The sequence below is a fragment of the Nothoprocta perdicaria genome, unplaced genomic scaffold (assembly GCF_003342845.1).
Source record: "Nothoprocta perdicaria isolate Ctin4 unplaced genomic scaffold, notPer1 scaffold_25, whole genome shotgun sequence".
Classification (NCBI taxonomy): domain Eukaryota; kingdom Metazoa; phylum Chordata; class Aves; order Tinamiformes; family Tinamidae; genus Nothoprocta; species Nothoprocta perdicaria.
In genome coordinates this window covers 887,912-902,111 of record NW_020455477.1, presented here as the reverse complement: position 1 = coordinate 902,111, position 14,200 = coordinate 887,912, and the positions used below count along the sequence as shown (strand labels likewise).

At 37.0% G+C, this 14,200-nt stretch overlaps 1 protein-coding gene across 1 annotated transcript in view; it reads right to left on the bottom strand.

Moving 5' to 3' along the window:
- The window catches only part of CLSTN2 (calsyntenin 2), a 214,652-nt gene that overhangs the window by 46,596 nt on the left and 153,856 nt on the right, over positions 1 to 14,200 (bottom strand). The window contains exon 6 of the mRNA XM_026040140.1: positions 3,001 to 3,186. Coding sequence (XP_025895925.1) covers positions 3,001 to 3,186 — 186 coding nt within the window. The remainder of the gene's footprint in view (positions 1 to 3,000; positions 3,187 to 14,200) is intronic.

The window sequence follows — 14,200 nt, the reverse complement described above, 5'->3', positions numbered from 1 at the left end:
TGTTCCTCCAGCTGAGAATATCCCTTCCTCATCAGCCTGGAGATACACTGTGCATGCAGACARTGTCTTGCAGAATACTGTAGAGCAGACATAAATGTAGGACAAGAGTCCTACAGTCAGTCTCAGATATTCGCAAGAATGTTTGTATGAATGTTTCCTCACATGTAAATAGTATTCCTTTACATACATCGCTTTAATGCTGGTTTGTGACAGGTACACAATGGTTGTAACTCAAGGTGTCCTTGTCTAAAGATAGAAGACTTTTAAGAGATATTCACAACTCAAATTAGCCTTTCTCTAAAGAGGGAATCATTAACAAAGTTGTTCCTAGCCACAGCACACACATTTGTTAGAATTAACATGAAACAAAAACAGAAAAGAAAAACAGCATGGAGTCTAGATTCGAGAAGAGAGTACAATTCTTTAGAATGCCGTGTTTAAGGGAGATCTGTATTTTCCTGCAGCTTAACAGTTGTCAGGCGTTTTTTAATAAGAGCTACGTAGTTAGAGTCATTACATAGCCAGTGAAAGGTAGCATTTAGCAGCAAGTATGCTTGACAGAGTAAAAAAGTAAAAATAAATTTTGTTTATTCTTGATCATATTGTGAAAGGCAAGAACATGGTGCACAAGCTCAAACTGAATTAGAAAAGACCCAAGCTGGTAACATGTTGCAGCCTCCTGCAGTGTCCAGCTAGACAAAAAGGGCCCCAGACCTCTGCAGGAGTGGTCAGTGTTACGCTAATGAACTGTGGGACATCTTTTCCATGTGTTATACTACAGTAATAATATTAAAACATTCATATCATTAACAGAATTTCTTGCACAGTTCCCTAAACTTGTGGGKTTTTTTTAAATGAGGTTGTTTTCAAGTGACAGCAATATCAAATAACTGTGTGTCAGAGAATCAGTCAGTCATTCTTAACTGATCTTTTTAGTGAAATTTGTTTTTCAGATTCAAAATTGTGTCTTTACAATTTTTGTATATTTTTACTACTGCTGGATGATAAAGTGAAAAAATACTTACTAAAATGCTTTGAGGAACAAGACTAATAACTCATTGATTTTAAAATGATTCAAGAAATATAACTGCATCATTTAGGCTGAAGACCTCTTTCCTGTCAAAGTTATATGGCCTACCTCCACTGTCAAAGCAGATACACATCCTTAAATTACTGAAAGGTAAAGTTAAATCATCAAATAAAAAATAAACTTTAAAGCATGTGAATTTTCTAGATTTCCAACTGGTAAATTAAGAAATGTGCATGTAATGAACTGCATCCTTAATTCAAGAGAGAATCCTGCAATTCAGCCTGTGACTGCTCAATTCCACACTCCACAATCACACCGGGCTTCACTCATAACAAAAGAACAGGATTTTCTTCCTTGGAAATAATTTATTCATCCAACCATTACAATACAATAAGGCCACTACTGGGAGAAAACTGCTTTCCTGAAATAACTTAACTCGCTTTCCTAAGGGCTCTCTCTAAAGCAAGGATAGCAGTAAATACTAAACACCACAGTGTAAACCTGTGCAGACACTTCTAAGCATACAGCTCAATGTCATTTACGACCTCTGTACCAAGTCCTTCTACCAATTTCTACTCTGATTTACATATACACTCTTCACTCTGTTTTCTCAAGTGTTTTATATTCCATTCTTCATGGATGTGCTGAGCAAAAAGTGACAGCTCAGCAATATTGTCAGACACTACCATCTGCCCAAGTAGTCTGCAACTAGCACAGTGGCACCGTCAGACCTGTTTTCTAGGACGCCTGTCGGATGGATGGAAATATAGGAGTAAAATTAGTTTTTTTTTCTTTTTTTTTCTGATGGTCTTAACTATGCAGTTTGTGGGTTGAAAATACAAAGATTTTAGGAGAGCTCAGCTATACTCCCTTACCTTTACCTTACTTACCTCTCCCCAGTCTCTGCAGATTAATTGGTATATATTTACAGAATCTTAACTGAATCTTAATTTTTCCCCAGGAACTAGCCTTCCATTTTCTCCTTAAAGGGCAGTGTACTGGTATTAACACCTCTGCAGCCATGTTGTGTGGTTACCAAAGCAATTGTAAGCCAAAAAAAACAAAGCACAACAAACCAAAAGCCTTGAATTTAAATGGGAAAAAAAAGCATTGCCTTTTTATAGCATGGAGCCCAATTGCCATTTCAGCTTAAACAGGAGCCTGGGGTAGAGACATATTGGAGAAGTTGGGAAATTACACCACCAGCATTTCAAATGAGGACTTTAATAAGACAAGATTTTGGAGGAGGAAGAGAGAAGGCAGATCTCAAAAGGCAAGAGACACATGGCTTAACCTGTGGTCRTGTTTTTACAACAAGCATACATAAAGTCTCAAAAACACAGCAGCATCCTAAGGTATTTAATTTCTCTGTCAAAATGAATTTGTTATCTTTGAAACCAAGTTTCAAAGTGAGAAAAGGGAAGAAAATGATCTGGAAACCTTTCTCCTCTGGAATATTGCTTTTTTGAAATTCAAATATTTCTCTAATGTCTTTGCTCAAATGACTGTCACAAATGTTCCTTTATTTTTTGCTTGTTTCAACTCTGGCACAGTACTTATCAGGAGAACAGAAAGCAGAGTCAGGAATGCTGAAACAGATGATAAAGATTCATCAAATATTATGGTCTCCCTAATATGCTGGTGTTATTTTGTACAGCATCCAGGGCAAGATGCCAATCTATATCTCAGTATGTTGCCAGAAAAATTAGTAGTAAGAGAGGGAAGAAAGAGCAAGAAAGTGGTGGGATCAAGAAAAATAGTAAAAATGGAAAGGAAGAAGACAAAAAAACCAAAGGTAAGTAGAAGGAATGACAAGTGAAAACAARTGGAAAACAAGCATAGAGCTTATCAAAAGCTCTATGTCAAAAACCACTACTCCATTTATTTTTATAGCTACAACGCACTATCATCTGGCCATACAAAATCCATGTACTGAAAAAYATAATTATTGGAACAACTGGAAGTCATACCACAGAGCTTCTGCAGAGATTTTTCAGAGTACGTCTCACGGTCACAGCCCTTCCTAATGTGACTGGTCTGCAGTTCGATGGTGGCACGTATGGAGGAAACTGGCCCGTCGCATGTCTCCAGATGAATGCTGGGAAACAAAGGGATGCTGCCGGAACCAGGCCTGTACTCGATGCGTTTGCTCCAGTCTGGGAAAAAATACAAACAACAAGATCCAAGAGTGATTATAAAGGGAAAGGGAGTTACGCAATCTCAAATGGCATAGTTGTTTTCCAAGTGCCTGCCCAAGACAAAAATCCAAATTTTTAAACTTCATGTTAGATAGTTGCTGCTCTAAAAATAAACTCTTTGTAAAGAACTTCAGGTAAGTAATAAGACCACTATTAGAGTTGCACAAGCCCTGCATTTGGTTCCTGGCAAGAACTGCTGAGCAGTGTCAGCCAATGTCCCTAATATCGCTGTCCTGGTGGCTGTCTCCCAGCTTGCTCTACTGAGATGAGGCTGTCAGCTGCCCTGATTTCAGTCTCATTTCAACATTTTGTGATACATAAAATAGAGCACAAAATAGCTCTATGGACTAGGCTATATGCATCAGTCTCACTGGACTATGATTTAAAACTTTTTAACACCATATGAAAAGCCTGTAGATCCACCTCTTGTCATCAAATATTTTCTGTATTTTTGAGATGAACTGAAAAACGGCAGGTAGAGCTAAAAGGACTACCACGCTCCCAGCCAGACCTGGCTAATGTGGGATCTGCTCATGCAGATGTCTCACAACCCAGAATATTTAAGCAATCACCTGCCTCAGGGAGCCACCTGTCCATGGCATACACAGTGCTAAGCTTCTCAATTGATGTCTCTAAATCCAATTAAATATGGTGCTTACAAAAATGCAGACATTCAGCATTAATCAAAAGCATGTGTATTTTAACTACCTTTTCTTTTCATACTGTAGCCACCCAAGCAAAATTGAGAGACAACTAACTGCAAAACACCAGTAAGAATGTCACATCAATAGAGATTCAAATATTTAATTACTGTGAAGGCACAAACCTATTCTACTTTGCTTGTTTACTGTATATATCACTGTATCTGTAAAATATCTCAGAAAAGTGCTCTTGCCAATGTAGCTCAGTAGCAGTGAGTAGCTGACTACTCATAGTCCTAGCTAAGAAGTACTTCGTAAGTATAAGATTTCTTTAAGTTCAGATAATCAATCGGCTCCTTTAAAGCAAATTTTCTACACAGAAAATTTACAATTTTCTAATATCAGAAGACAGTAATTTTAAAAAAGATATTCGGTAGATGAAAGTGTTTAATATTTTTCAATGCACCTCATTTTTGAGAAGTATGAGGAAATATACTCTCTGAAAATCACAATCTTAAACTGGATTAGAAATTCATTGGAAAATCTGAAAGTCCTTGCAAAGAGTGTGAAATGTTAGAGAAGTCCAGAAGCCCAGGATGCCACCCTCACTGTASGGAATTTTAAAATTTGTGCTTTTAAGTTTCCCTGAGACCTTTGAATCCAAATGGCAATCATGTATCTTCCTATTATAACGCTGAAGCTGGCACACAGGGATACAGATTGTTCCCTGAAGTACTACATCTTTTTTTCAAAACTAAAATCTTTAGTTCATCATTGTCAAAATGACTAGAAGACATGTCTCCTTAAAAGCCTGCTCATACAACAGCTCAGTTGCTATTTTAGTAGTAATTTTCATGTAATGATATTCACCCTGTTCATTCCATATAAAGATAGATGTAATCTGCAGTACTACATATATTTTTCTCTGATATTCACCAACTCCCTTAGAATTTCAAGTGTCATTTGAGGTACATCATTACCAAAACAGATTTTTGTTTACTAACTTGAGCTTAAAACTTTTCCAAGCAAACAAGAGCAGTAAATTTCAAACATTCAGATAAAAATATGATCACTTGCTGTTTATATATACACACTAATAGAATATGAATTAGTCCTTCTTCTAGCCTCTCACTGACTAGTTAAAACAGGATACTGCTGTACCCAAAAAGAAAGATAAAGACTCCCACATGTATCTGAAATATTTCTGACCATTTCAGCAGCTTTTAGTTTAGAAAATCTTTCTGGTTTCTCAGCAGCTTCAAACTACCTGGCAGTCATGCAAAAATATTCATTAATGGATGTAAGATGTGACTGAATCATTAACTATAGCATAAGTGCCTGCAACCACATGCTCACCTCAAGCTATATGAGAAATGGCTTATGAAAATATGCTCCATAAAATGCCACTACTCCATGAAAGAATAATGGAAGCTTTTTGTAACTGTCACATGAATGTCCTCTGCACCTGCATAGGTGGTCTTTCATTTTACAGTTCTATTTTTCAGCTTGGCAAAACAAGGTGAACTTGTTTTAACTCTGTACGTTAATCAGCTACATTTATCTCAGCTCTCCATTGGTTCAGCTCTCCATTGGTTCAGCTCTCCAGCTTGAACCAATGTTTTTCAGCACTTGGTCCCCTGCAGCATCACAGACCAATCACCATCCTAAATTCCACTGGCATTTCTCCCATTACGTCCAAAGGGCCCTAATTCACATTTTAGGGATCTAAGGATCCTCTCTCCAGGCAAKAAGTGATCTAAGGCAAGGGATACTGCAATACTAACTAAAATATAATCCTGACATAGCAGCATAGACCTTAAAGGTCCTAATAACTCCATTAAAAATCCACTGGCTTATTTATAATAGTATCCGCGCCCCCAGCATTTTAGCATCCCAGAGGTGCTGAAGCTGGGGCCAGTACTCTCTTTTTCTCACAATCAGTAAGGTTAGTACAGCTGAAAAGCGTATAGAATTAGAACAAGTAACAGGACACAGTGCCAGTGGGAAGAGATTATTTCAGGAGAYGAGGCTTTAATTTAGAGCATGGCAAAGCTAATAATTTTTCTTCTCAAATAACATCCTGTACAGGACACATGGAAAAGATCAGCACCTTGCCCGCAGGAACATGGTGGCAGTTTTTCAATTCCTCTAAAACTGACTCAGAGGAAGAGTCTTATATAACTGATAACTGAGCCTACAGAAGCCTATGAATTTCAAAACAGATTTTTTTAAGAATTGGTTTCTAAAATGTGACTCATATCCAGGGTTATGCAAACAGTTAGAAGTCATATAATCCTATCTGAAATAGCAGCTTGCACTTGATCAACTCTACTCAAACATCACGGTTTCTCCTTTGGCACAAACTGATGTGCAACAACTGCAGATTATAGTGCAAATCCAGAAAAATAAACACTATCTCCACAGCRGATGGGGAGGAATAATTACAAGGGAAAAGCCTCAATAAAATTAGCACCATTCAACCTGCAGAGGACAGTGGTGATTTGGATTTTCTCACTCCTTTACTTAGAGCTTGTACTGAAAAGCACTTCCAGAAACCGTGAAACCAGTCCTGAATGGATTATACATACAACATAACAGTATTAGAATGTAAATATCAACATGACATGATTTGGTTCTGATTTTATGAATTATAAAAACTATGTGAACTTGGATCTCAATCTCAAAGAACCTCAAACTGTCCCAAAACTACTCCTCAAAACCATTGTATCAAACTTCAGTAACATTTTGAGTTTTTAAAAATTATTCCCAATGCATTAAACAATAAAAATTCTCCTTTAAATTGATGGATCATGTAAAGGCTTTATGTCATCTTTACTTGTAACAGTTCTGCCTTTTTTTTTTTTTTTGGCCTTTATTTTGATATAGGACTACAAAATAAATGATTACATTTCATTTATTATTTCATTCTCCTATGCTTACTAGATGGCAGGACCTCTAGAAACTATAGATTACATCTTGCTCACAGAATGACTGAATGGGATTTTTCCTTGAAGCAGTATGGCACCCACACGAGCCAGATGTATGACCTGAGCCACAGGCTGGCTGGATCCCTGCACCCGAGTCACTCATGCCRGATGCAAGATGTGCACCATGGCTGCTAAATATAAGAAAAAAAAATATAAAATGCCATTTAAGACCTTGCCTATACAAGGTCTTTGCAGAAAGGTTAGGACATAAGGTTTCCAGAGCAACAGAATTGGTAAATCCTGTTTCCTAAAATATAACGATGTATCTCCTCTGTCTACTCAGGTGCTAAGGGTTCTTCTTTTTTTTTTTTTTCTTTTTTTTTTCTTTTCTTTTTTTTTTAAATACACTTTGCATCTTTGCTTAGTTATTTTTTTTATTAAGCATCATGTCTTGTATTAATTTGAAAATATAAAACAATCTGGAACAAATTAAATTTTACACACAAAACGTCCAACAAAGTCCGAAGTATCTGCATAAGCTTGCCTAAAGTTCATTTATTTTCATTATTTATGGGATTCTATATCTTAGAAGCAGCAGTCAGGCAGCTCTAGATATGACGAATGACACTTGGAAGAGAAGTGCACTGTCCTTAAACACYTGCAATTGCCTTACGTCCAGAATTTACTGGAAAGTGCACGTACTACTGGAACACCATACGTCACAGCTGGCCCAATATATACCTGTTGTACCTGTGTCACCCAGTCTTTATACACTAAAGATCAGTGGTCACAGACTCTTTGTGATACAGAAAACCTCAATAAATAGTTTTATTAGCACTGCGCTTCTGCTAATCAACCATACATGTCCCAAAAATATTCTCCCTTTAGGTGATGCATGCCATTCCATGTATTTATATATGCCTGTATACACTTAATTCTTTCTCTCCACCTTCTCTGGAAGGTTTTTTGGGGGGGAGGGAGGGCATAATTTGGCAGTCTAATTTGTCTAACCTTTATAATGCTAAAGTTAATTTTGAGATATAGTTTTCATTTCAACAAAATTAAGGAACTGAATGAATAAAACAAAAACTTCCTCCAACAATTAAACACCTTGTTCATGTGTAATGACAAAGCCCTGGAAAATTGATCCTGCCACCTTCTGTAATATTTCATTTGGCAACTGCAGCTACAGAACTGGGCCTGTATTTGTGTAATTCAACAGCTGCTTAGACAGTAACAAGAACGACCAGTTTGATCACTGTAAGAAGCGAAGAACTAAGAAGTGGGCCAAATTCATAGACAACATGAGTACACTTTTCCTTATATGTTGAGAAACTACTTTTTTTACTTTAGATTTTACACTTTTGTGACAATTTCCATGTTAATAAATGACTTTCTCTTGCACGGCATAAGTTGACGGAAATCTTTGGAGCTGGGGGAAGGCTRATGTGAGGAGCTGTGATTGAATCTATAGCAAAATGAAACACATGGAACCTGGATCACATCTTTCCCAAGATACTAATCCGTGTCTGTTAGGCCTTGAAGGACTTGCTCTTCAGGGAATATTGACAGTGAGCTTAGTATTTTTATCTGCAAACACTTGTTGCATGACATTAAAACTACCTGATCTATAGCGATGCTACTCTCATATCTTCATGCAGATTCTAAAAACCCACTAATCCTTCAGGATGAATCTTTTCCACTCCACGGCACCAGCATTTCACACTTCCACAGAAGCAAAATCCATGTRCAGATTATATTTTCCTTCAGATAATTCACAGAAACTCGCATCAAGGTACTGTTTGGGCTAGTAAATCCTTATTAAGACCATATAAACACCTTAAGAAGATATAATCATTGCAATATGTAAATATGCTCACTTAGATTTTATTTGCAATAAATTCAGCGAATTGTCAAAAACCAGGCACAGTCAGGCACCTACTATGAAGAACAGAAAGAACTCACTGCGATGTAAATTAAAACTTATTTTAACATCAACAACATAATATATATAATATCTGGGGGCTTAATGAGCCAACCTAAAACTCAGCACAGTTTTTTATAATATTGATATATAGCTCTTTTTTCACCCTGGAATTTAAACTAAAATCCCTAAATTGCCCGTGGAGTTGAGTAGACCTCAAGAAGCTCCAAGGGGCTGCCCCCTGCCTGGCTCCACACGCTGCTCGCTGAGCACGGAGAGGAGGAGCTGCCCAGGGACGCACGCCACGCACTTGCCTCTGCAGATCACTGCTGCTCCATGAACCAATGTACACCGATTTCAGCTACCCTGATACTCYCGATAAAGCTGCTGTGTCCCTTTTTTTCTGAAGGATTAAGGGTGCCTTCATAAGGTTTGCAGTACACTATAAAACACAGCCCAATAAGGGCACAGTCTTAGAYAAATCCTGTCACAAACACAACAATCCTATTGCTCATCGCCAGCTGAGTGCACGCAGTGGCTGCTCTGTCACAGACAGGCTGCGCATGGGGAGCCGGCCCCTGCACACACACACCTGAGACAAGACCAGCCAGAAGTTCTGCTTGCAATTCCGCCAGTCACCACATACCAAAGGCAAGATGATCCAACATGTTATACACCACACCTAGGCCACCCTCAAGACTCTCGTGTCACTTTTCACATCAAATGCCTTTTTTTTTCCCCTCTGAAGCAATTATCTGCATCCAGCACACAGCTAATCAAGAGACACTCCTCTCTCCCATGTGGTACCCGCGCTGCTACTGCCCTGCAACGCGCATTTCAGCTGGTGAGTGCAGGGTTCCACTTGCTGTCATGTGTACGTACAGCCTCTGTGTGACCATGAGCTAGACACACATCGAGCTTTGCTTTTTTTCAATGCAAATGGCTAGACAATGCATGGTACTCCCATTTCCACTTTGAAACATCAGAAGCAGAGATAAAGAATTTTCTTTAGTCCCCCCAGTACGCTTATAGCATTATTTATACTGTTTTTACTGGATGCAGATATGATTAGAGATTTCTCATGATTTTAGAAGGACAATCAAAAGACAATGTTACTACAGAAGAGAAAACTAACTTCTAAGCTACCATGGGTGCAAGTGTTTGGATCCTAACAGTTTTGAGTGTAATAGCCAAAAGTTTTCATTACTCGACAGGAGGTAAGGAGTTTCACAAATTCCAGCRCACTGACTCTGAAACACTTAGGGGAGCAATTACTGAAAACAACTGAACTGATGATGTCAAAGCTTATGTGTAAAGTCTCCCAAGTTCAAATCCACGATGCAAAGACTATTTGGAGGTTGTGTTCCACACAGAGCAAAGGGAAAARTTTCAAACATAGCTAGATATCCTGAAGCACTTTAAATCTCGAGCAGACAAAAACAATATTGAAAGGATGGGCTATCAGCTACATCTTAAGGGGAAGAAACTTAAGAACAAAGTAAGAATTGCAAGGCATGCTCACTGCGACCTTGCAATGAAAATAAAAACAGAAAAAGATTCTGTAGTCAGAACACAGAAGAGTAACAAAGAAGGCATAAGGATGAACTTAAGAGTTATACGGGAATAAGAATAATCTTATCTTTGATGTAAAACTAATGTTTTTTGCATCAGCTAAGTCAGGAAAGCCAAATTATAATATTTCAATTGTCATATGGATACAGAACAGACAAAAGAGAAGGCAACAAGGAGTTACTTTGTAAAAGGAAGCCTCCTGGCATGAAGGGAAGTGATTAGTGATTCCTTTGTGAATCTGCCTCGAGATGGCTATTTGATATTTCCATTAATGGTCTTGGCCCACAAAAAGGACTGTTTTAATTACTTTTGCTGACTAAAAAAACTGGAAGGTAATTTTATATTGGAAGTCAATACAGAAACAGGACATCACAAGTGAAGAACAGCATGATCTTTGGAACTGCTATATTAAAGATAAAACTTGATAGCAATAACACAAAGTGCCAGTTCATGTTCAAGATCTCTTCAGTAAACTGGTGACTTATGATTTAAAACAACAGATAGAAAAAGAGATGATCCTATTAAACCAATATTATGTCTATAAGCTACCTGTCTGATATGGTCAAGCCAAAAAAAAAAAAAAAAAAGTCAAATTGGAATATATCAAGCAATAGCTTTCCAGTAGAAGAAGGCTGTTGCAAAAGGAAGTCGTGAAAATGTTTACCTGGAGTGCTCAGAAAAGATACAATTAACTGTAATATATGCAGCTTATTAGCAGAGGAAAGGACAGCCTCTCGTAAAATGAGATCCAGTTGGAATATATCTAGGCATTGATTCATACCAAACGCATACACCTACTTTCTCTAAACACATCTGGCAGATAAACAGAAGGGAAAGCTCGAGGACAGTGCTGGCTGATAGTAGCACCACAAATGGCTCTGCACCTGTGCAAATTTTGAGCTAAAAAAATCAAAGCCCTCAGCAATTCAATTAATTTGCAAAWATCTGAAATCCATTCATTTTTAAAAAGCATTCTATTAAAACAATGCTATTAAAAATAACAGTTGACTGATAGCATCTCCATTTTTCCATTCCATAAGGATATGCTATAATAAGGACATAAAGCTAATTCATACACTGAAACTCTTAACACTAGATTGCCATAAAATTTCAAAGCTTGAAATACATTTTGCTTTAAACAAGAAAAGAGGGATTTTTTTTTAAATAGAGAAAAAATAAAAGCATTATATTTTAAACTGTCTGGTAKATGCACAAGAAGAAGGATGCAAATTGATTTATATTTATCGCAAAAAATATAGAGGCCTTTAAGCCATGTTCCTGAGCAACAGGAGCATTATTCTTGTAAGCACGGTTTCTGCACTTGATCACCCTCTCTCCCTATTTTCCCCCAATAACCAATTGCTTTAGCAATCACATTGCTCCTTGTTAAGAGCCTTGACAGCTCAACAGCCAGTTTGGTTTTTGTTTTTCTTTGTAATTGGATTGTACTAGAAAGCCCACGTGAACACCATTTTAAAATCACTTAGTGCCTACTGCAAGTAGCATCTATAAAACATGTTGACTCAGACGTGATCTACAGTCACTGCTGCTGCACAAGGAGGTCCTGCCTTCTCTGGCGAAGGGAATGATGGCATCCAGGGAAAGTCCACAGAAAAGGGGCTGCAAGTCTCTGCCTTCTGCTAGTCACAGACCTTACGTCAGCTTAAAGAAGTCAACATGTTTTTAAAAGGAGCTATTAGGCAGCATTTTAAAGATGCACGAACTGCTCTTACCTGTATGTCATAATACTTTGTTCAGTTAAAAAAAATAGTATTTGTATGGATTTGCAGTACTGGAAGATTGATGTAGGGAATCTTTCTCAAATCAGTAGGATATTTCAGACTGGGCACTACGAAAAGCTGTTTCCTCATCAAGTGAAATCCGAATGTCTCTTAGTTGGCGGTTGCTAATAATGGCTATGGRAGCTATATTAAATTCATCAGAAAAAAATTAAGTCATCTTTGGCCCAACTGGGGATCAAGCCTTAACCATCTGTAGACAAGCTGGCTATTCATTTTTGGTCTGTCTCATCTTTGGGCAGTGGTACAGAATTTTTTGGAAAATACAACTCTGAATTCTTTGGTACATATTCATCTCCCCGAGATAAACGTTCAGCCTTCATTATTTCTTAAAYAATTGTTTTCAGAAAAGTCAAAATCCTCAGATACCTCCTTAGGATGTAACTAAGTTTCTCCTACCTGGTTCAGAGAAATCTTTTCTGGGCTTTCAGTCTTAGTAACTACTTTGTTTGAAATCAACAGAATGTAAGGGCACAGACTGACTTTCGGATTAATTGGTTAATTAATGAGCAGGTCTCAAAYAGTCTCAAAATATATTTCAGACACTCTAGTAACTTGATTCTGTCCTTCATTTTAAAGCTGAAACTCCTTTCTTTTCTTCTCCCTTTTTAGTACATCAGTAGCACTAGAGAGCTCAGCATGCTAATAATGAAACTCTTTGAACTTTTTGTGCATCAAGCAACTTTCAACACATTGGTTTATTACACTYTATTTCCATTTCTTATTATACCAATGCAGTAGTATCATAGGTAAGCAAAAATTAAGTCTTTTATCAGTTTTGTTAGAATCTTTTATGAAGGTGGTAAAAATKAGGAAAAGTCACTACTATGGCACCATGATAAAAAGATAAAGAAAACATGTTCTAGTTTACCTATTAAAAAAAAATCTTATTTAGGGATCATTTGATATGAAGAACTTCATTTTCTCCTTCCAGGTCCTAACTGGAACACTCCCAATATGCTAGCAATGTTTTTGATGTTTCTTTTTTCTCCTTTTCAATGATGCAATGTTTTTACATATATTTTAAATGATACTGACATTCTTCCATTACTCCTGATTACATTTCTGAAAACCTTTCAAAAAGTTCGCAGTTTACCTCACATACAAATGGAAAAAATTCTGAAATCTTGAGAAGGCAAGAGTCCATCAACAATTACTCAATGTCACCYCTGGGGAAATTTTGCTGCTGTTATGAAATTTTGTGTAAAGAAAACATGAAAATGTATGCTGTTTTACCAACAAAGCACTCTGAAGTTTAAAGCGAAAAAAAGATTTCATTAAAGCAATAGATAGTCATGAATATATCAAACAGAAAAAAAGTATTCAGCTGATAAAAGAACACACTTTTATGTGATCTGGAGGAATGTGTTTCAGTATATACTTTCCCATAATGGAAAGATCTCTGCTTTTATGATGCGTAATATGGCTTCTAATTTGCAGAGCAGGTCAGAAAAGAAAGAAAATAAGTTTCACATAGTTCTAATTTCCTCCCTATCTTTCMCTTCGACTTCACTGCAGCCGTGCTGAAAAGCTATGATTACATGCATTATTCTCCATTCTTATCTGATTTTGTTATAATATTCTTTTTTTTTTTTTTAGTAAAGTTTGAATCCTCCCTACTTTGAATAAAGCAGAAGGATTTCACAGAAGTCAATATTTATGTGACAATAAAACTAGTGTAATAAGAAGAATCATGTTGGAAGTGGATCTACAGAAAAAAAAATGGAGTCTTTGTTCTGTGCTTCCAGAAGTGGGAAACAAAAGCTAAGCCCTGAAGGAAGGGATAAAACCATCAAGAATGTGCTGAAAATGACAGTATTTCTAGTATCATGTGAGGTGAACTTGGGAGTTCAGATTATTTCTATTATTTTCCATTTAAATTCCTTCTTATAATTAGCACATTTTCATAATAAAAAAGRAAATATTCAGCTTTTATTTATAATACAGTCCTCTTCACAATCAGGCATGAAGTGGTGATTCAGTTGTTTGAAATGAGTAGAAATGAATCCAGATGCAACAGCACAGAGAGGAAACTTGTACCATAGCTATTGTGAAGGCAGTGGACAAAACTATTTCATAAGAATTTTCAATTAAAACTAAAATAACTGA